Consider the following 24,371-nt stretch of genomic DNA (forward strand, 5'->3'; position numbering starts at 1 on the left):
TCGAAGAAAGGTACCACAATAATCATGGTCAATTTCAATATATAGACTGAACAAATCAAAAAGTAGCTTTCAGGACAAGTTCATAAAGTACCCCCGGGACAGTTTCTTGAAAAAAATAAATTCTGAAAACATCCAAGGAACAGGCTATTTTAGACCTAGTAATGTGTATCAGACAGGATTAGAAGTTCATAAGTTCGGCTGGGTGGGGAGATAAACTGGGGAGAATGGAGTAAGACGCTACAAGGGTAAATGTGACCTCCTCGTATGCAAGGATGAGCCTGATACAGTTCAAGGTTGTACACAGGGTGCATAGGACGCAGCAAGAACGAGTGGATTCTTTCAGGGGTGACAGGCAAGTGTGAAAAGTGGCGGGGACCAGTGAATCATTGGGCTGCGAAAAGTTGGAGATTCTGGGTGGGAGTATTTGCGTTGCTAACAAGGACAGTGAGGGAAGAGGTGATGCTGGACCCTTTGGTGGTGATATTTGGGATATCGTAGAAGCCAGAGCAGATGGTGAAGAGGAAGACCGATGTTGCCGGTGATGAATCCTATTGGAGTGGTGGTCGGCACTGCCACCTGGGGTAGCGGCCTGGCTAGGTGACTTGTATGACTTTCTTTGGCTAGTAAAGATTAAATACGTGCTTCAAGGCAAGGTCCAGGATATTTGTGACTGTGTTTGAGGAGGTAAGGGGTGGGATGGTGAAAAAGGGGGTAAAATGTGTACAAACTACATAGTTGTGTGTTGGGAAGGTGGTTTCCTGAATCACATGTTGTAACTTTTCATATACATTTGGAATAAAATACATTTAAAAAAAAAAGTTAAGATATAGGAGCAGAATTAAGCCACTCGGCCCATCGAGTCTGCTCCGCCATTCTATCATGGTTGATATATACCTCATCTGTTACCTACAATGCTACAGACCAAGAGCTGGATTGCAAAAATCAGCCACAGCATCTCCTCCCGAGAACACATGACCTAGGAGTAGGACTAGGCAATTTAGCCTCCTGAGCTTGAACACCTTCAACGTGATCATGGCTGATTCCATCCTGGCCTCAACTCCACTCTCCTGCCCGTTCTCCATAACCCTTCAACACATTACCAATTAAAAATACGTCTAAACTCCCCTTTACGTTTGCTCACCGTCCCTGCATCCACAGCACTTTGGGGAAGCAAATTCCAGATTCACAACCCTTTGTGGGAAGTAGTTTTTCCTCAAATCGGTTTTAAATTTGCTTCCACTTATTCCAAGATTATGACAGCTTGTTTTAGAATGCCCCACAAGAGGAAGCAGCTGCTTCACATCAACTTTATCCATAACTTTTAGCATCTTGAATACCTCAATTTGATCTCCCCTCATTCTTCTAAACTCTAACGAGTATAGGCCTAAACTGTTCAATCTTTTCTTATACGATAAACCCCTCAATCACCAAAACTGTGCACTTGTATAGTTGCAATAACACTTCCATACCTTTGTACTCAATTCCTTTTGCCAAAACATTCCATGGCAACATTCCATTAGCTTTCCGTATTATCTGCTGCATCTGCATACTCGTTTTCTGTGACTCATGCACAAGGACACCCAGATCTCTCTGCATCGGAGCATCCCGAAGTCTCTCCCCATTTAGACAAGTTGCCTTTACATTTTTTCCAACCATAATGCATGACCACACATTTGTCCACGTTAAACTCCACCTGTCACATTTTGGCCCACTCTCCTAACCTATCTATGTACGTTTGTACGGTTCTTATTCCTCATTGCAACTTACTGTCCCACCTATTTTTGTGTCACCTGCAAATATGGCTATAGAACCTTTTATCCCTTTATCCAAGTCATTAATATAGATTGTAAATAGCTGGAGCCCAAGGACCGAACCATGTGGCACCCCACTAGTTACATCTTGCCATCTCGGTGTGCGTTGGTACTACCAACATTGAACACTGAAGTCCCTCACCCAGAGCATATTCTGCGCCCTTTGTGAAGCACTTACAAAGATAGAGTTGCTTTCAGTCAACTAAGAAAATAGGTTAAAAGTTAAGACAATAGATAAGCACCTGCACACATTTAAGGAGATACTTCAAAACTCTCAAAGATAGATTCCAGTGAGACAGTAATGGAAGGATGTATAATCTGTGGTTATCTAAAGAAGTTGAGGATGCTGTTAAATTCAAAGAAAAGGTGTACAATGTTGCGAAGATCAGTGATAAGCCAGAAGATTGGCAAAGTTTTATAAACCAGTAAAGGATGACTAAAAAAAAAATCAAGATGAAAAATTTAGAATGAGAATAAATTAATATAAAAACAGACAAGAATGTAAACAAGAATAGCTTAAGTAAACACTGGTCCCTGAGAGGATGAGAACGGAAAATTAATAATTGGAAATAAGGAAATGGCAGACTTCAAACAAATATTTTGTATCTGCCTTCACAGTCAAAGACATAGAATGTCTATTTGAAGGTCAGGGAGCAAAAGGGAGGGAGAAACAATCACCATCACTGGAAAAAAAGTTATAGCTAAAGTAATGGCACTAAAAGCTTCCAAGTCTTCTGGACCTGACAGCCTACATCCCGGGTCTAAAAGGACATGGCTGCAGAAGTGGTGGATGCATTGACTGTAATCTTCCAAAATTCTCTCGATGCTGGAACTGTCTCAGTGGATTAGAAAACCAGGAATGTAACATCTCTATCAGCCTAACATGTGTCATTGGGAAAATGTTGAAAGTATTTATCAAGAAAAATGATAATAAAATCAGGCTGACTGTGCTTGATTGTATGAAATGTAAATAAATTTATTGGAGTTTCTGGAGGATGTAACTAGTCGAATGGAAAAAGGGAAACCAGTAGATGATGTATTTGGATTTCTAAAGGTCACTTAATAAGGTGCCACACAAAAGTATACAACACAGAATAAGTACTGGGGGTAAAATACTAGCATGATAGGTTACTAAGAGGCAACAATCAGGATGAATTAGCCATTTTCAGTTGAAGAACCGTAATTAGCGGATGCTACAGGAATTGGGACTGGGGCCTCAACTATTCACAATTTATACTGACTTTCTGACTATAAAGGCACTGAGCGTATTATAATGGACGATACAAAGATAGATAGGAAAGCAAGATGTGATGAGGATACAAAGAGTCCGCAAAGGAATATAGGTAACTAGTGAGTGGGCAGATGGAACATAACGTGGGAAAATGAGGTTTTCCACTTTGATGGGAATAGAAAATCAAAATAGTATTTAAATAGAGAAACACTGAAGAATGCTGTGGTGCAGATGTGGGTGTCCTTGCACGTGAATCACAAAACATTAGGTCCAGCAAGTTTTAGGAAGGCAAATGAATTGCTGGTCTTTATTGCAAGGGGATGGAATATAAAAGTAGGGAAGTCATGTTACAGCTGCACAGGGGACATTCATGAGATTACACCTGGAATATAGCATGAAGCTTTGTTCTCCTTATTTAAGAATATCCTTGCATTGAAGGAAAAGAAGACACCCTTACATTGGGGTTGAGGGTTACCGTATCAAAATAAGGAGTCGCCCATTTAAGATGGACGATAAGGAGGAATTTCATCTCTCAAAGGGTCATTAGTGTTTGAAATTTACTACCCAAAGAATAATGGAGACTGGGTCATTGAATACATTCAAGGCAGAGTTAGTTATAAAGACTCTTGATCCATGAGGGAGTCAAAAGATTATGGTAGCAGGCAGGAAAGTGGAATTAAAGCCACGCCAGAGAGGCCAAATGGCCGACATCGGCCTCTATTTCTTTCTTTCCCATCAACATGCTCTCCCTCATCAGCCGAAAACACAATGCAATTTCATACATATGCTGACAACACAGTTCTCTAACTTACCACCACCTAGACTCTTTTATACCCAGTACTGAATGAGCAGAATGAGAAGACCAAAGATACTGCCTTTGGTCCCTGTTGCAAACTGCATTCTTGAGTCATTGACACCATCCTTCTCCTTGATTGGTCGCAATTTTGATGTTGTATTTGACCTCAAGATGAGTTTCTGACCACATACTTGCCAACATTAAGGCCATCTATTTTTTGCTCTGATATCATCTGTCTCGTTTAAGCTCATCTGCTGCTGAAATCCTCATTCATGCCTTTGTGATCTCTAGACTTACCTCCCTCTATTTCTTGTTTAGCTTGCCTCATGTGTTCCCAAAAATGGAGTGCTAAATTGAAAAACTCTAAACAAAATCAATTTTGCAACAAAAAAAAGTGAAAAGGTTTGTTGAGATCCTTGCCCTGGACAAAGTGCTGCCTCTCTGCTCATTGACACAGCAAGTGCTACCTGAAAAAATACCTGACTAACATCTGAACCAAGACATCAAAGCATGCTGCTAGAAATCTTCCTTATAAGAGAACACTATGACAGTAACAGAGTGGTTCTGGCAGGAGCACCTTGCGGATGACTTGCATCTGATTGGCATTTTCCTTAAGAGTTGGGGAATTGGGCCAACATGTGGCTGCTGCAAGACTCACACTGGAACCTGGTGGCAAACAGTGGCCTGGGCCTGAGCAGTATTTCCATGTCCACTTAGGCCACCTCAAGAGCAGGGAGGCGGTGGTGTACAGGTATTGTCACTGGACTAGTCTCTGGGAGTATAAATCCAAAATAGAGGTCACTGCCAATAATGCAATCCGGGAGAGCTCCACATTTTAAAAGCTGTTTTAAAATTACAATGTGTTCTTACAACAGACGAAATGGGGATTATCTTTATTCCAACTCAATCTTAGGTGGCATCCGACATGTACCCTCCGTAATCTTGAGGTCCCAAAATTTTGCTGCGTCCTTACTCGCATAAATTCTCTTCGCCACATTTACCCTTATCCACTTTATTCTACACTAGCTCCTAGTTAAGCAAAGCCTCAACATTAAAATTCTCACCTGGTTTTCAAAGCCCCCTATGAATTCACCCTCCCTACCTCTGTCTTCTAGCCGCCTTGATATTTGCGTTTCTCTTATTGCTCTTTCCAAGGGCTGGTGCAGACCCGATGGGCTGAATGGCCTCCTCCTGCACTGTAATTCTATGGTGGCTGTGCCTTCAACTGCCAAGGTCCTATGGCATTGGAATGGTCTTTCTAAACCTTGTTTATAGATTTACAGACAATTGGTAAGTGTTTAAAGTTTCATAGCATTCAGAATGTATTTGGGAGGATTTGTTCTTGCGTGATGTGAACGTTGCTGGCTGGGCCAGCATTTACTGCCTGCCCATTTGAAACGGTATTTGAGAGTCAACCTCATTGCTGTGGAGTATGAGTCATATGTGGGCCAGAAAAGGATGACAGATTTCCATCACTTAAAGGCATTAGTGAACCATAAAGATTTTTCCGAAAATCAGCAATGGTTTCATTGTTATCTTTAGACTTTTAATTCCCACTTCTAATTTAATTCATGCTGCTGTGGCAGGATTTGAACCCGGGTGCCGAGATCTTGCCCTGGGTCTCTGGATTGGTAATCTAGTGACAATATCACTGTGCTGCTGCCTCCCCCGGAAAATAAGTAAGAGCCCTTTTGAGATTTAAAACAGAAACAGTAGGACAATTGGGAAAAAATGTTGTATTTAATTTTGAAATGAAAAGTTGGACATACGAGCTGTTTTTAATGAACATAATGCAGGAAGAGGTGCTGTACGCACATAACATGGGACAAGAGTTACACTATTCCAATAAAAAGCCTGCCTTTTGCATTGCAGATCAATGCTTTCTAGTAGTTGTAGATCCCAGGACAGACCACAGACCATTTTATCCATCAGTGGATGTGGTAACCAAGCCACTGGTTTTACCCATCTTACTCGAGAGGAAATCAAATTGCAAGGTTAAATGTTCTAACCAGAAGTGGAGGTGATTTCACAGCTTGCTGGCTGTCTGACCGACGTAACGAACCATTCATACGCTTCTTCAGCATCTACAGGTTGAAGGAAAATATAAATTAGAAATGCAAATTGCCTGTTCATTCTGATGGAACACTTGTCTGGATTGGTGAAGCTGCAAATAGAGGAAGCAACTCACTGATTGGATTGGCACCCGTAGGAAAGCTGAGCACCTGGAGGAAATCCACACAGACAGTGGGGGGAGAACGTGCAAACTTTCACACAGTCACCTAAGGCCGGAACTGAACCGGGTGTTGGGTGCTGTGAGGCAGTAGTGCTAACCACTATTCCACTATCTATTCCCTTTACCAAATGGCATACCGATCTACAGGGTAAGTTGATTGACTCACTATGGTTTCTTTAACAGTACTTCCCAAATATGCAAGTACAAGTGCAGCAGGTGCATGGAAACACCATGACCTCCAAGTCGCACATCATTCCTTCCTCATTGCTGGGCCAAATCAGAAAACTCCATCCAACAGCTTTGCAAGAGCACCTTCACCATACAAGGTGCTGTGGTTCAAGAGGTCTACTACCATCTTCTTAAAGGCAACCGAGTAATACATTGTCATCAACATCAATATCCCAAGAACAAATTAAAAACTTCACACTTCACTGAACGTTGATACATCAGCACTGCAAAGCTTGTGTTTTTAAAGTATTATGGCACTTACTAGAGTCAATTTTTATCTGATAATTTTCCTGTTAAGTGCCGTGGGAAATATTTGCCAAGTTAAAAACACTATATAATTGCAAGTTCTTGGTGTTGGTGCAGGTTAATATTCACAACATTCAAATTGCTTCAGGACAAAAATAAAAGGTGTGCACTTTTTCCATCTATGCATGGATCACAACATCCTACACCTGGAGGATGGGATAGATTATTGCTTAAAATTCAGACAAGTCCCTGACCTAACAAATTTAAAAATAAAAAAGTTAATTCACCTTCTTTAAGTTGCCACCTGATTTCTTCACCATTAGCTCATCCACCATTGCTTGCAAAGATATACTCATCATTATTGCCTAATTTGAAAAAAAAATACCAGTCAGAACAAATCTCAGCCTTTCAGCATATTAAATTTTCATTACATCAATGCATATCTGGCGTGACATTTGGCATTTCCAACAGAATCATACATTGATAGCATTAAGTGCTGTACCATAAACTTCAATTTAATGCTATCACATGGATTTCTGAGCTCAGCCATGTTACGTCTGATGATGCAAAGCAGACTGCGGATGGCACTCGGCAGGGGCTGAAAACAATAAAATTTCGGGTTTTAGTTAAGTGAGCTGTGTACCACTTTCTGCTGCTTTAGCCTTAACCTTGTGCAAGTGGAGGCGTTGACCCTGTGCAGTGCTTCATTCAGAGCCCCACCCTATTTCAAACCCTCGTCTCATCCAGTGGTGAGCGTGCCCTGGACAGTAGTTACCCATACAGGTCCTCACAATTTCCCCACCTCTGCAAGTCCTTTTTAACTTCCTCCACCAGGCTGGTCAGGTTTCACTTCTCCCTGCCCTGGAATGTGACTGAGTTTAGCTGGGTACAGTACCCCAAAGTTCCGAGATCCACAGCAGCATCACAGATGTCAGTCTTCAGCCAATTCGATTCACTCCATGAGGTATCAAGAAATTGCTAAAGGCATTGGATACTGTAAAGGCTGTGGGTCCTGACCATGTTTCAGCAACTGCCGTGACAGTAGCCAAGCTGTTCTAGCACAGCTACAATACTGGCATCTAACCTGCAATGTGGGACACTGTCCAGCTACGTCCTATGCAGAAAGCAGGACAAATCCAACCCAGTCAAGTACCACCGTATCAGTCTACTCTGGATCATGAGTAAAGTAATGAAAGGGGTCATCAACATTGCTATCAAATGGCAGTCGCTGAGCAATAACCTGCTCAGACGCTCAGGTTGGATTCTGCCAGATGAGAGAACACATTGGGGGCAGCACGGTAGCATGATGGTTAGCACAATTGCTTCACAGCTCCAGGGTCCCAGATTCGATTCCCGGCTTGGGTCACTGTCTGTGCGGAGTCTGAACGTTCTCCCCGTGTCTGCGTGGGTTTCCTCCGGGTACTCCGGTTTCCTCCCACAGTCCAAAGATGTGCAGGTTAGGTGGATTGGCCATGATAAATTGTCCTTAGTGTCCAAAATTATGGGGATAGGGTGGAGGTGTTGACCTTGGGTAGGGTACTCTTTGAAAGAGCCGGTGCAGACTCGATGGGCCGAATGGCCTCCTTCTGCACTGTAAATTCTATGATTTTTACTAAAGTATTAGTGGTAAAACATTCCACGAGGGTCACTCAGCTCCTGACCTCATTACAACCTTGGTTCAAACATGGACAAAAGGAGCTGGAGATGAGGTGATATTGGCAGCATTTGAATGAATATGGCATCAAGGAGCCCCTGTACAAAAGCAAAATGATTATGGTTGTTGGAGGTCAATTATTTCCGCTCCAGGATACTAATGCAGGAAGGCCGAACCATCTTCATCAATGTTCGTCCTTCCATAAAATCAGATTTGGGGATGTTTGCTGATGACTGCACAATGTTCAGCATCATCTGGAAATCCTCCGATACTGAAGCAGTCCATGTCCATCCAGCAGTCCATGTCCAAATGTTAAAAGATCCGGACAATATACAGACTTGGGCTGACAAGTGGCAAGTAACATTCATGCCACGCAAGTGCCAGACAATAACCATCTCCAGCAAGGGATATCCAACCATTGCCCCATGACATTGCCATTGCTGAATCCCTCACGATCAACATCCTTGGAGAGGGGGGGGGGGGCCAAAGACAGAGGGAGAGGGAGTCACGATTGACAAGAAACTGGACTAGCCATATAAATGCTTTAGCTGTAAGAGGTCAGAAGCTAGGAATCCTGTAGCAAGTAACAAACCTCTTGATTCTTCAAAGCCTGTCCATCAAGTACAAGGCACAAGTCAGAATTATGATTAAATACTCTCCACTTGCCTGAATGAGTGCAGCTGCAACAGCTTGACACCATTCAGGACAAAGAAGCCTGCGTGATTGGCTCTCCGTCCACAAACATTCACGCACTCACCAGTGATGCACAGTGGCAGCAGTGGGTATCATCTACAAGATGCAGCGTAAAAACCCATGAGACAGCACCTTCCAAACTCAAGCACTACTTTCTAAATAGACAAGGGCAGGAGACATGGGAACACCTCCAAGCAATTTATCATCCCGACTTCGAAATATATTGCTGCGCCTTCATTGTTGTTACGTAAAAATCCTGGAATTTCCTCCCTAACGGCACTGTTGGTGTATGCACACCACATGAACGATAGCAGTTCAAGGCAGCAGCCCACCACCACATTCTCAAGGGCAATTAGGGATGGACAATAAATGCTGCCCGAGCTAGCAACACCCATTTCCCAAGAATGAATTTTTAAAACACCATTCTAATTATGACAATTGAGAAGCTCACTTAATTTTAACTTCTGGGCAAACACAAGGAAAACATTTGATTTGATTTATTGTCACATGTACCAAAGTACAGTGAAAAGCACTATTCACGACATCCTATGCTGCTTTTGCTCATGTATTTGCTTTGTTTGGCCCTTTGTCCGCACTGTAACCAATCAATGTTTGTCGATGTACCATTTGTCAATATACTCTGTTGATTATTCTTTTTTTGTCTACTATGTACGTACTACGTATGTTCCCTTGGCCGCAGAAAAATACTCTTCACTATACTTCGGTTCATGTGACAATAAATTAAATCAAAGATTGTTGTTCTGAATCAAACACGTGCCTCACCTGAGGGCTGGAAATAGTCACCCATTGGAGTCGGTCTTTGCTCATCAAATACTCAAAAGCCAATTCCAATTTAGTCTCTGTCTTCACTGGACTATTTGCTGTGCCATTCACTAGTGGAACTTGCTAGCATTTAAAACAAAAATAACCACAATTAAAAATCCAAGTAGTTTAAAACAAATCTCAATTTGGTTCAACATTTTATGAAGCATCTAAATATATAGCAATTTAATTCATGGCAATCTGAACATAATTGCTTTCAATTTGAATAGTTCTTAGTCAAGTCAATGCTTTGTGAATAAAGAATTGCGTCATACTGTTGCAGATTCAGAATAACCAATTCTTCTGACTAAAGTGTTAGTGTATGGGTTTAAACAGTAGAAAACACAGCTAGTAACATCAAGGTTCATCACAAAGAATCAAAAGATATGCCTGCATTAAATCATAGAGGTTACAGTGTAGGAGGCCATTCGGCCCATCGGGTCTGCACCGGCCCTTACAAAGAGCATCCCACTGAAGCCCACGCATCTACCCTATCCTCGTAACCCAGTAAACAACACTTAACATTTTTTGGACACTAAGGGCAATTTAGCATGGCCAATCCAGCTAACCCTTTGGACTGAGATACTTATTCTGGAAGAAAAAATACAGGATACTTTCAACCAACTATTGATAAAAATCTTACACTATGTCATCGATGCCAAAACAAGCAATTTTACAGTAAAGCACAGTTCCTTCAAGCCGAAGAGGAGAAATGAAGGATAACCTAAAAAGGTGAAAGTGAATTTTAAATTGGAGGATTACCATCTGGGGCTGGTTTAGCACAGTGGGTAAATAGTTGGCTTGCAATGCAGAAAATGCCAGCAGCGCGGGTTCTAATCCTGTACCGACCTCCCCAAACAGGCACCGGAATGTGGCGACCAGGGGCTTTTCACAGTAACTTCGTTGAAGCCTACTTGTGACAATAAGCTATTATTATCACCATCAGGAAGAACCCACTGTCATTCTTTATTCAATCACCCAACACCAATTAAATGGTGTCTATTGAAACCTGGAAAGAAATATTTTCCAAATGTATTCACCATGCAAATACCATGGCTCCAATGCATCTGCCCTGCCATGGAGCAGGATACATTTTACACATTCAATAGGATAATGCTGTGTATCTGTGTAAATGGAGGAATGCACTCAATTTTGGATTCCTGCTTGGTTGTGCTGCTCATCATGCTACAAGAATAGCCAGTGACCGATGCAGACTTGATGGGCTGAATGGCCTCTTTCTACACTGTAAATTCTATGAATCTATGCAGGATCCTGCTATCAGATGCCCAATAGCGAGGCTCGAAACTCTGACACATCAGTAACTAATTAGTGACCGTCCTCCTCGACAGTGGGGAAGGAGGAGGGGGGGAAAGCAAAAAACAAAGATGTATCTTGATGGTTAAGATGGCTTCAAGATGACATAGCTAGCATTAGAAACAAGTTTGCGGTTGACCTAGTAGTCTGTTGCTTGAGCCAGACTTGAAGTTCAGGGAATTGTTTTCTTTGCTGATGATGCAAGACATGCTGGCAATGCCTTGCGTATTGCCACCCTTAGTTGCCCTAAGTGGAGTGAGCCACTTCCTTGACATCGTAATTGTACAGAGGACTGGCTTGCTAGACGACCTAGGACATTAATAAGTGTCAATTGCATAATGGGGTCAGAAGGGTAGGAGCTTTCTTCCCTGAAGTACTTCAGCAAACCAATTAAGTTTTAAATCAAGCAATTTTGATGATAGTAAAGCTAAATTTGTCACAAGGAATTGAACGCTCAACCGGTATCATAACCACACTTAAAATATTAGATTAGAATATTGTGCCCAATAACGAAATTTTAAACAGGCATGGCACTGGAAGCGGAGGTAATCAATCCTGTGGATTTTAATTGAGGGATAAATGTTGGCCAGGTCTCCAGGAACATCCCTGGTCTTTTTCAAATCACACACTTGGACCTTTTAGTCCACCTGAAAAGGCTGATAAGAATCTAAAAGTAACATCTCATCTAAAGGTTTGCACCTTCAATAGGACTCCTTCGGTACTATAATATAAATATCAGTCGTCAAGGTGATATGCTCCAGAGTTGGGCTTGAATACTCAATTTTCTGACAAAAGAGGCAGTGCTACTATTGAGCTAAAGCGGTCACAAGATTTTAAGAAAATCAGCACGGAGTGCTGACTAAAATTATAATCCTCCTTGGGAGGATTACATGATCTGTAATTTTCCTAGAATAAGCACAAATGAAGCAATGCTGCATTTCAAGCAACTTAAATTGAACAGTTGGAGGAAAGAGTCCAGCTTCCAATTTTTTCAAACAAGTTGAGAGCTTCCTGCAGCAAGCTTTCCCATAATACCGGGACAGTAAAATGCTTAAAAAAACCTTCCTGTAATACTTACGGAGGAAGTAACACGCCAGCATCTCATGCGTGTGACCTTGAAACTACCTTCTTTGATTTGGTCATTGGGCAATTTGACGTGAAAATTCAGTTCATTGTTACCAGCACTGACTATTACATGACAACCTTTCTCTGGGAAATCAGTGATGCAAGGGTCAAACTTGATATATCCATAATACTTCAGCGTTTGAGCCAGGCTGATAAACTGCATAGAAACACAACAATTTACATCTTCACAGCTGTGTCCTTTAAGGGTGACAAAATACTTTGTAGATATGAAAGATAAAACTATGCACATTAAAAAAAACATACAAACAAAAATGTACAAACACAAGGGTCTTGCTTTCTTCAATCAGGAAAGCAGGATAGTACACAACATGGTGACCACATTCATTTCTACACATGAAAAAACTATTTGCATGATGCCGTTCATGGCACGAGGATTTCCCAAAGCATTCTCTAGTCAATGAAGTATTTTGAAGTGTAGTTACTCTGCTAATATAGGAACTACCAGACTTCCCGTACCAGCCTCCCCGAACAGGCGCCGGAATGTGGCGACTAGGGTCTTTTCACAGTAACTGAATTGAAACCTACTTGTGACAATAAGCGATTTTCATTTCATTTCACTAGAGCCTGCCATTTGTGTACATCAAGGTTTGACAAACAGTAAATAAATAAATACCATGTTAATTATTTGGAAAAAGGGACAAAGAAAAAGATTTGTGAAATATTAAGTCCTCACCTCAAGGGGGTTTCAATATAAAGAGGTGGAAGTTATGCTGCAGTTACATAAAGTTCTGGTTGCATTGCCTCTAAAATACTGCATTCAGTTCAAATCATTACACTCAAGGAAGGAGATATTGGCTATGTTGAGATGAAGCACAAATTCACCATAATTATACCGGGGCTAAATTAACTCAATTTTGAAGACAGGTTGTAGAGACTAGTTGGCGATTGTCTTGAATATAGAAGATTACAGAATGGTCTAATTGAGATGTTTAAATAACCAAAGCATTCGATAATGTTGATTATGTTAATGAACCCTGTCAGATGAGTACTGCCAGGGTCACTATGTCCCTGACATTTCAGCCTTAGTTCAAGCATGGACAAAAGAGCTGAATGCCAGAGGTGAGGAGAGAGTGACTGCCCTTGACATCAAGACAGCATTTGACCGAGTATGGCATCAAGGAGCCCTAGCTAAACTGGAATGAATGGGAATCAGGGGTGAAACTCTGCTGTGTGGAGTCATACCTGGCACAAAGGAAGATGGTTGGAGGTCAATCATCTCAGCTCCAGGATATCACTGCAGGTATTCTTTTTTTTTTCTTCTTTTTTTTTTAAATTTAGAGTACCCAATTAATTTTTTCCAATTAGGGGGCAATTTAGCGTGGCCAATCCACCTAACCTGCACATCTTTGGGTTGTGGGGGCGAAACCCACGCAAACACGGGGAGAATGTGCAAACTCCACACGGACAGTGACCCAGAGCCGGGATCGAACCTGGGACCTCAGCGCCGTGAGGCAGCAGGGCTAACCCTCTGCGCCACCGTGCTGCCCGCACTGCAGATATTCTAGGCCCAACCATCTTCAGCCACTTCATCAATGCCCTCCCTTCCATCATTAGGTCAGAAGTAGGGATGTTTGCAGATGACTGGACAATGTTCAGTACCATTCGCAACTCCTCAGATAATGAAGCAGTTCATGTCCAAATGCAGCAAGACCTGGATAATATTCAGGCTTGCAATGACAAGTGGCAAGTTACATTCGCGCCACACAAGTGCCAGGCAATGAACATCTCATACAAAAAGGGATCTAATAATAATAATCACTTGTTGTCACAAGTAGACTTCAATGAAGTTACTTTGAAAAGCCCTAGTTGCCACATTCCAGCACCTGTTCGGGGTGGCCGGTATGGGAATCGAACCTGCGCTGCTGGCATTGTTCTGCATTACAAGCCAGCTGTTTAGCCCACTGTGTTGTAGGGACACATCATGGGCATGGGTGGATTAAGTACCAGTAGTTGGGGAACATTGCCACTTGTCACATTCTGATGTGTCACAACATTAAATATTGCTGTTGCTCACTGCCTTCATACCTCAAAATTATTACCCCACCGCCCAGTTGGTCTTTCTTCCCATCGGAACACAAGGTTCTCAGTGGGCCTCCATGCCCCAGACGGTTAGGCCTTCACAGAGTGAGCGAGTGTTTCAATCGCAGAGATAGGAATCAGGCATGATTCAGTGAATCCTAGACCCTTACCCCTAATCCCTCTCTAGAGCAAAGGGACAAAAGAATGTAGTGCAGAACATCACTCAAACTTGAGCCAACGAGTCAGCGTGCTGGCAGCAGACAGACAGGAGTCAGACATAAACCATAGCTAAGGAGCATCACAGACCATTCCTCACTGAGTTACCATCACGCTTCTTCATTAACCGGGCAACAGGCAATTAAGGACTCATCTGGGTGCTCTGGTTTCCTCCCAGAAGTGCTGAAAGACGGCTGTTAGGTGAATTAGACATTCTGAATCACTCCTCTGTGTACCCGAACATGGGCCGGAATGTGACCACGAGGGACTTTTCACAGTAACTTCATTACAATGTAAGCCTACTTGTGACAATAAAGATTATTTAAATTTTTAAAAAAAATTAAGGTACTGCACAACAGACTCCTGGCTAAGGTCAGAACATTTGGAGGAAACAAGTCGAGACAGGGAACAACTAGCAGGATGGCAGCAAGCTGGCTATAAAACAGAAAGAGCTGGGGATAAAGATAGTCACTTGGAATAGCAAAAGTGGTGTTCCACATAGTGATTGGATCATTGTCATTCACTATTTGCATAAATGAGGTGAATCTCAGGAACAATTTCAAAAACTGGATACCTGATGGAGAGAGTTAAGATTAGATTTTCCCCAATTAAGGGGCAAATTTAGCATGGCCAATCCACCTAGCCTAAACATCTTTGGGTTCTGGGGGTGAGACCCACACAAACATGGGGATGTCCACATGGACAGTGACCTGGGGCCAGGATTGAACCCGGGTCCTCGGTGCCATTAGGCAGCAGTGCTAACCAACACGCCACTGTGCCACCCCCTCTTGGGAGGTCAAAAGGGTTCCGCAGCTGGAAATATTTGGGAAATCAATGCGTGTGTTTAGGAGGAAAATTCAATCATGGCTTTCAATAAGGGAAATGGATACTTATCTGAAAATAAAGATTTGCAGGGCTACAAAGAAAAGGCAGAGGATTGGCATTAGCAAAGTTCTCTTGCAGAGAGCTGGAATGGACTCTTTCTGTGCTGCAAACATTCTATGATTCTCTGTTGCCTACCTCCCCATCAATTACAAATCATGCCTACAAGGTTACCTTCAATACTTTAAGTTTTGCTAATCTCTTCAGAAAACACAAAAAAAGCTTTTCAGATCTCTTTGCAGATTACATCCACAGATCTCCCCCATTTACAATTTTAGTGGCCTCATCAAAAAATTGAACTTGAATGATCAGATATGACATTTATTTTATAAATTCTTGCAAATATTGATCAGTTCCAAGTGCTCAGTCATGGGAAAGCAGAACTAGGGGGCATAGCCTCAAAATAAGGGGAAGGCGATTTAGGACTGATTTTGGGAGGAACTTCTTCACCCAAAGGGTTGTGAATCTATGGAATTCCTTGCCCAGTGAAGCAGCGGAGGCTCCTTCATTAAATGTTTTTAAGATAAAGATAGATAGTTTTTTGAAGAATGAAGGGATTAAAGGTTATGGTGTTCGGACCGGAAAGTGGAGCCGAGTCCACAAAAGATCAGCCATGATCTCATTGAATGGCAGAGCAGGCTCGAGGGGCCAGATGGCCTACTCCTGCTCCTAGTTCTTGTGTACTCCATTATAGATTCCAGTAACTTCCCCATAACAAACAGAAAACATCTCATGCACTTCGTGAAAGGGATGGAAATAAATAAAGTGAGGGTGTTGCAGAAAGGAAGAAAATTATTTCAAAGAATAAAGGGTCAAATGCTGGAATAAATGTTGAATGAGAAGGTCATAGAGTCATAGATATTTACAGCATTGAAACAGGCCCTTCGGCCCAGCTTAAGGTTTAAAAAAAAGGCAGAAACGTTTGAGACGGGATTGGTCAAGGCAACTGAGAACTTTGCTTTGGATCAAACTGATTATGATTTTAAATTCAATGCATTAGGGGGCAAAAAACCAATGCAGATAAACCAGTACAGGAGTTAGCAGGCAACTGAATTGGAATGGAACACTGCCCAATGCGTAGCAATGATTTTCATCATGTATTCGGCAAACTTAAAAGCTTTTTTGTGCCAAACACTTTACTTCTGTAATGTTCTCAGTATTACAGTATGTCACTCAACAACAATGAGATTTTCTACAAGAGACAATGTCAAGCCCAATTCAAAGCTAACTCAATGATTAAAAGTGCCATAGTCTGAAATTCTTATCTCTGACCATCCACCTCCACTCACCTGGACCATGATGTAGATTTGCATTCAAAAAGCAGTACAGTAGTCACATTGGCATAGGAAGACAGACATGTAACACAGATTAAGTGATTCAGGTTTCAGAAGAGTTGGATTTTTGGCACTAATAGGCTTGCATTTTGGATGTGTTCAGTCCACGTACCAGAATACCTCGCTCACCTCTTTCTTGGAACCTTTTTCTTGAAGTGATTTCAGCTGTCGGTGTTGCTCCTTATTTACAAGGATCCACCCACGTTCAATATCTGTGACTGTCTATAACAAAAGGAATTTATCTAGTTAGGGCGAACTAGCTTTTGTTTAAATATACTATCAAGATAACACAATAGTAGTGCGCGCGCGTGTTCCAAACATGAGTTTTCACTGAGGAAAGAACTTGAAGGCAGGCAGTTGTTCAACATTGCTAGTGATACATTTACCTGAGCCCATTTATTTTACTTCAGCCTCTCATTCCAAAGATAATTATCCATTCATATCTGTGCTTTGAAGGTGCTAATCTCTTGAGCAGGAAAGATCAAATGAATGCATCCTGCTTGTAATTATGAAAATGCAGGAGCTTCAAAACCATTGGCTAGGATCCCCAGTCAGATCATCGAACACCATTTTGGGATCTCAAGGTCCAAGTCCATAATGGCAGCCATGGAGCTGCCTAATGGAACTTTATTGAACACCAATCCCTGGCATGCTCCACAGCAAGTGTCTGGCTGGGTTATCACATAATTTGCAGAAGCCGGCTTCCCATTTTGCTGCCTCAAGTTTCATAGATTCATAGATGTTTGCAGCACAGGAATGCGGCTATTCTGCTCATCGTGTCCACGACAGTCCAAGATCGGACTATACAAATCCCATTTTCTAGTGCTGAGACCACAGCCCTGGGGTTCAAGGCAGCCCAAGTGATTATCGAAAAAGGAAGGTTACACGAGTTTCTGACTCGAATTCAGGCAGCGACTTCCAGACTCCCACCATCCTTGGACTATAAATGTTTCTCAACTCCTCCTTAACTTTGTACTGTAAATCTATGTCCCCTGGTTATTGACCCTTTTACGAATGGAAAAAGTGCTTTCCTTTCAACCTATCTATGCCCCTCAAACTCACGCATCTCTATCAGGCCCCCTCTCAACCTTCACTGCTCCATGAAAAACATCTCCAGCCTATCCTATTTTGCCATAGCTCAGACCCTCAAATCCAGGCAGCATTCTGGTAAATCTCCTCTGCACCTTCTCCAGTGCATTCCTGTAATGTGTATGACATTATGGGAATGTTCAGAATACAAAGGGTTAATGTCATATCATAATTAACCACTAGATGGAGCTAGATGTAGAACTATATAAAGCACCGACTCACAGACTTCTGGGAGAGAGCGAGAAAGCGCAGCGATAGAGAAGACAGTACAGTTATAGATAGTAGAGACTAGCGTTAGTCGAGTGTAGATTGTAGATTACTAGACTATTGTTTACTAGAGTGGTCAAGCTTAATTTAGTGTAAATAAATGTTAGCTTTGTTAATGAACTTAGTTTCTGTGGTCTTTGTCAACACTACAACATCCATCCAAAGAACAAAACTCACAAAGAACACCACAATGTGGTGACCAGAACTGCACGCAGTACTTAACTCCAGATGTGGACAAACTAACATTTTATTCAGTTCCAGCATGACCCCCCTGCTCTTGTATTCTATGCTTCGGCTAATAAAGGCAAGTATTCTACATGCCTTCTTAACCACATTATCTATCTACCCTGCCACCTTCAGGGATCTGTGATATGCACTCCAAGCTCCATCTGATCTTCAGAATTTTCCAGGGTGCTGCCATTCACAGTGTAATTCACTGCCTTGTTAGCCCTTGACAAGTGCATTATCTCACTTTACCAGGTTGAATTCCATTGCCACTGGTTTGTCCACCTGACCAGTCCATTGATATCCTCCTGCAGTCTATGAGTATCCTCACTATTTACCACCCTACCAATATGTGATCCACAATTTTCTTTATCATACCACCTACATTTAAGACCAAACAATTAATGTATACCACAAATAATAAGGGCTCCAGCACAGAGCCCTGCAGAACCCCACTGGAAAAAGTCTTCCAGTCACAGAAACGTCTATCTACCATCACATCTCTCTACCATCACCTTCTGCTTTCTGCCTCTCAGCCAATTTTTGATCCAATGTGTCACTTTGCGTTGAATCCTACGGACTCTTTCTGGACCTGTCTGCCACGAGGGACGTTATAAAAAGCCTTGCTCGGGTTCGATCCCTGCCCCCTGTCTGTGGGGAGTTTGCACAATCTCCCCCATGTCTGCGTGGGTTTCCCCGCTACAACCCAAATGTGCAGGGTAGGTATACTGGCCACGCTAAAGTCCATATAGACCACATCAAATGCATTACCCTCATCAAGACTCCTTGTTACCTGGTCAAAAAATGATTAAATTTGTCAAACACCACCTTTCTTCAACAAACCAATGCTGATCATCCTGGATTAATCTCTGTCTATCCAAGTGCAGACATATTCTGACCCTCAGAATTCTATCCAGTAACTTCACCACCACCAGGGTTAGACTGACTGGCCTAGAACACCCCTGCTATGAGCAAAGCGACAGCAGCAGGACTCCATTTTAGGGATAGAATGATCTGATCCACATTAGTACAATTAGGAAAGGAGGAAATGGTGTAGCAGAGCACCTAATTCTTTGGAGCATAAACACTGCATCACATGAAGCCTTTACAGGGCTTGGGGCACATCACATACAAAGAATTTAACAGAAAGGCAAGTTGAACATACCAATTTAAAAGCATTCAAATGGGATCACAGTGGGAAAAAAGTTTGGAAAGTACTAATAGTGTAATTTGAGTCAAAACACAACAGATTCTGAAGTAAACCTCCCCCCGATTATTTACTATTTCAGGATGCCCCAAGGCACTTCACAACCGGCGAAACCTTTAAAATGCAGTCCTTATAGTAATGCAGGCAAACATAGCAAGCAGTCAACCTGGGCAGAGCAAGATCCCACAAACAGAATTGAGATAAATCACCAGGTAACATTTGGTGATCATGCATTAAGAACAATATTAGCTTTCCTGCCAATGTTTTAATAAAGCACTGATGCAAATCAGCCATTTAAACCTGCCATATCTTGGAAGTTGACTGCACCTCCAAGTTCAAACACACATTAATATTCATGCAATATTTTGTTTGCATGCAAGAGAGAAAGCATACCATGCCATTTCTGGGCTCATGCAACACTAATTGTCCAGACTTCTGCTAGTTTAAAAAAAATGGAATTTCCCTAGAATTCATCACGAGTAAATGGCCAGAGAGGAACTCAGTTCAAATGATTGAGAAAATATATTTGCATGAAGATTATTTTGTTCTGTTAAAAAGGCGATAAAATAAAGGACGTGGGGGTGTGGTTATGAATGTGGATCAATCCAAACCATCAACTTTGGTGGAAGAATTATAAAAGCAAATTGGAACCTCAGGGGAAGGCAGAGAAAAAAGTATTCTGCAATATTTTGGGTCATTCATTTGGCAATCTGCTGATTGAAATTCAGAAGACAGTGGCAGGCAGGTTACATTTGAAAAAGATTCTACCGAATTATGAATAAAAATATAAAATGCCAGGTAAACACAGCAAGTCTGGTATAATTCGTGGAGATTCAGAAACAGAGTTAACGTTTTGAGCCCATATGACACTTCTACAGAACTCCGTTCTGTAGAACTCTCGAGTTGCAAATATTTTGTCACCAAGACTCCACCTACCTGGGCGTATAAGAGGTTCAATCCAACCCGATTTTCCATCACATCATTGTCATAAGCAGTGTCCCAGTAGCTGAAAGGAAAACATGATCAGTACAAGGTGGTTATTTGTACATGTACAGTGTCAAGCTTCCAAAGAAGTTGGTTTGCTTCCATGGTAACTTTCCTAGCTGGAGCGTCCGGTGGTTACATGCAGATAGGTGCAGGTCGCATATTGGGTAGCTCCCACTCCAGTTCTTGGCCCTTTCCACCCAGTTTTTAAGGCACTTTCATGCAAACTTTCTCCAAGTAGTGGCTATCAGAGGATATCGAAATCCCAACAAAAGAATACAGCAAGAAAAGTGCTAGTCCGCCAGCTGACTTGAGCACGGTGCAGAGTTCTGTGAAAGGAAAGATGGCGGGAGGAAGCTAGCTGGGTGGGGCTGCACCCATTACAGTGGGTACGATGGCAGAGGTGATGGCAGTGGAGTTTGAGCGTCAACTTGCTAAGCATTTAGAACGGCTTGGGAAGGAGATGATGGGAACTCAACAGTCAGCGGAAGAGGCACTGGCCCCAATAAAGCAGGCTCTTGGAAAGATGTTGGAGATGGTGTGGGAGCACAGAGGTATTGAAGTGGGTGGAGGTGGCCTCCCGGGAGATTGTTCAGGTTTGGGATGGGGCGAGGGGGCTGGTGACTGCGCCGGAAGCATTTGAGGAATTGTATAAGAGGTTGTATAGATCAGAGCCTCCGAAAGACCAGTCGGATACGGGGGAGCTTTTGGAGTGTCCCACAGTGGAAAAGAAGGATAGGGCTGGCTCGGATGGCGATGCGGGTCGGGTAAGGCATTGGGACTGGATGGATTGCCAGTCGAATTTTATAAGTTTGTGGACAGGCTGGCACCGCAGTAGAAGATGATGTTAGAGGACGTGGTAACAAGGGGGACACTTCCAGAGACAATGGGACAAGCATCGATTTTGCTATTGTTAAAGAAAGACAAGGACCCAGTGGAGTGTGTGTCTTATCAGCCAATATCCCTGCCTAATGTAGATGCCAAGATCCTTTCCAAAGTGTTGCTGCTTAGGCTGGCGGAGTGACGCCCGCAGGTGGTTGGGGAGGATCAGTAAGGGCTTGTAAAGTGTCGGTTGTTGTCCTGTTCTGTGCAGCTCTGGCTACATGTGGTGCTTTCCCTGTCGGAAAGCCCGGGGGGGGGGGGGGGGGGGGGGGGGGGGGGGGGGGAGGAAGCAGGAAGTGGCTGGACGTGGAGGCTTTTAATTTAGTAGAGTGGAGCTATTTGTTGGTGTTGAAACAGTTTGAGATTGGGCTGAAGCCGATGGCGTGGGTCAATTTATTATGCAAGGATACAAAAGCGTGTGCTTATCCGAATGAAATTAACTCAGGACACTTTCAGCTGTACAGGGAACAAGACAGGGGTGTCCCATGTCCCCTGCTCTTGTTTGCGCTGGCATTCGAACCCTTGGCCATTCTTCGTACGAGTAGAGGGCGATAGCTGGGGGTGGGGTTGGTATGTGGAGCAGAGGGTGTCTTTGTATGCCAATTAACTTTTGTCTATTTTGGATCTGGTCCCCGCATATAATGGGACTGCTTAAGCAATTTGGGGCGTTTTCAGGATTCAAAGGCCAAAGTGGTTTTTGGTTTCACCGCTGGGAAAGGAGTTGGGGGGCGATTGGGCCAGGCTGACTCCAGAAATTGAACTTTACATTACTGGTGGGTAGGGTCATGGTGGATTTGTAGAGTGGGAGGCAGCCTTCCTATATCATTGGCAGGCCAAATACAATTAGTAATGATTAATATTTTACTACAGTATTTATTTTTATTCCAATGCTTACTGGTCTTCTTGCCGAAAGCATTTTTCATGTGGGTGGAATGGTTGATTTTGTCATGTGTGTGGACTGGGAAGGTAGCTACGATTCGTAAAACGGTGCTTCAGAGAGGGCGACAGTTGAGGGGTTTGACTATCAAATCTGATATACTATAATTAGGTGGCGAATGCGGAGAAGGTGCAGTGTAGGAACCTGGAGGCAATTTAGATGAGGATGAAGGCAGGCTCGTGTAGGGGGTCAGGGTTGCAGGAATTGGAAGGGGAGTCATTTCGGCGATCTATGGGAGGAATCTGGCCAAGGACACGGTGTCACTCGAGGGGGTTAAGACCAAGAGGGGGGTGGAAGACACTTGCGAGCGGTGTGGGAGGGGCTCGGCCAACCATGTCTACACGTTCTGGTCCTGCCCGAAGTTGGGAAAATTTGGGGGCTCATTCTTTAGCACCATGTCTTGCAAATAGACTTGGAGCCCAGTGCCCCGAGGGCCATATTTGAATATCGGACCCACCGGAGCTGCAGAGGGGGCAATGTTTTAGCCTTTGCCTCGTTGGTTGAATTGATGGATTTCCTGTACCTTGAGCAGGTCAAGCTCACCTTGAGGGGGGCTATTTATAAGAGATGGTGCCCATTTATTCTTTAAAGAGTTGGTCACCGTCAACTGTTAGGGAGGGGGGGGGGGGGGGGGGGGGGGGTTTGAGTCTCTTGTGTAGCGGTTGAACTGTGAGGGGGATGGTTTCGTTATTTTTCCTATTTTGTGTTCCCTGTTTCAAGTATAAAATGTTAAAAATGTACTAAAAATATTTTCAAAAAAACTTCCCAAGCTAAATGCAAGTGAGCAGAAGCACAATGTGCTGAATGGTCTTGTTCTGCAAGTTTCTATAATGATCAGGCAATAATCCAAGTCACAAATGTCAAATATACTGGATACTGTCATTCTGAATTTAAAACAGAAAATGCTGGAAATTCTTGGATCGGTCAGGAAAAGTGTTAATATTTCAGGTCTGCAACCTCACATCAGAAGTAGTTCTGATGAAAGTTACAGATCTGAAATGTTAACTGTTTCTCCCTCCAGACATGCTGCCAAACATGATTATTTCCAGACTTTATTTTGTTTTAGTTTAAAAGCTCATGTCAATGTAGCGCATTATAAGGAAGTCATCCTACAACTGAAAAATGAACACTTCCAGACATTAGATAAATTTTGAAAAGATACTTGAGCAGAAGGAAAACTCATGCAAACATTGACTTCCTCATCAACAATTCCTTTTGCTGGAGCAATCAACTAAAACTTCTTCCTATAATCGCTATAATATGAAGCTTTCCTATATCACTGTGACTCAGCACATGTTCTGAGCTACTCTGTCGCTTCTCCAGTCAACAAGAAACGCAAGACACATTGCAGCAAAGAAGGAAGCCATTCAGCTCATAGTCCATGTATACTTTGTTTAGAGCAATCCAATCAAGCGCATATTTGATTTCCTTTTGAAATCAGTCATCTTCTCCGTTTATACTACCCGAATACCCAGTAAATTTCAGATTATAACCACTTGCTGCGCAAAAAGGTTCTTCATATCCCCCACATTTGTCCAAAACATTAAATGTGTTCACTAGCCTGTTACAGCCTCAGCAGATGTTATTTGCTGAGCAAGCCAGATTCCAGAGGGAAGCTTGTCTTACTGATCATAATTCTTTTTTTTATTTTTAAAATGAGGAGAAAGAGCAATGTATAGAACTCCAGTAACACCTTTCGGATTAAAAAAACCTAAAAAATTAAAGCTACACAGTTAAAGTTTTACAGTACAACCCTAAAAAAACCCTCGTTTAAAAATATACATGATGTGGAGATGCCGGTGTTGGACTGGGGTGAGCACAGTAAGAAGTCTTACAACACCAGGTTAAAGTCCAACAGGTTTGTTTTAAACACGAGCTTTCGGAGCCCAGCTCCTTCCTCAGGTGAACTGAGGTCACATGAGGACGGAGCTGCGCTCCGAAAGCTCCTGTTTGAAACAAACCTGTTGGACTTTAACCTGGTGTTGTAATACTTCTTACAAAAATATACAAGCAAACCTTCCTGGCAACAACTCACTAAGAGTTGTTGAACTATGAAATCCAGCAATATTATTCAAAGCAAAGAATCGTTGATACTTTAATCCTGACAGAACCAGGGTCCGGGTTCAATTCCCGGCTTGGGTCACTGTCTGTGCAG

At 42.6% G+C, this 24,371-nt stretch overlaps 1 protein-coding gene across 2 annotated transcripts in view; it reads right to left on the reverse strand.

Moving 5' to 3' along the window:
• snx17 (sorting nexin 17) overlaps positions 1–24,371 on the reverse strand; it is a 95,149-nt gene that overhangs the window by 14,438 nt on the left and 56,340 nt on the right. The window contains exons 8-13 of one of the 2 annotated variants that reach the window (XM_038799464.1): positions 20,350–20,419; positions 16,755–16,847; positions 12,107–12,310; positions 9,676–9,798; positions 6,833–6,910; positions 5,848–5,922 (exon numbers count right to left, since the gene is read on the reverse strand). In XM_038799464.1, the coding sequence (XP_038655392.1) occupies positions 5,848–5,922; positions 6,833–6,910; positions 9,676–9,798; positions 12,107–12,310; positions 16,755–16,847; positions 20,350–20,419 (643 nt within the window). The remainder of the gene's footprint in view (positions 1–5,847; positions 5,923–6,832; positions 6,911–9,675; positions 9,799–12,106; positions 12,311–16,754; positions 16,848–20,349; positions 20,420–24,371) is intronic. The other variant, XM_038799465.1, reaches the window with a different exon arrangement.

This window comes from Scyliorhinus canicula, chromosome 6 (genome assembly GCF_902713615.1).
Source record: "Scyliorhinus canicula chromosome 6, sScyCan1.1, whole genome shotgun sequence".
NCBI classification, from domain to species: Eukaryota; Metazoa; Chordata; class Chondrichthyes; order Carcharhiniformes; family Scyliorhinidae; genus Scyliorhinus; species Scyliorhinus canicula.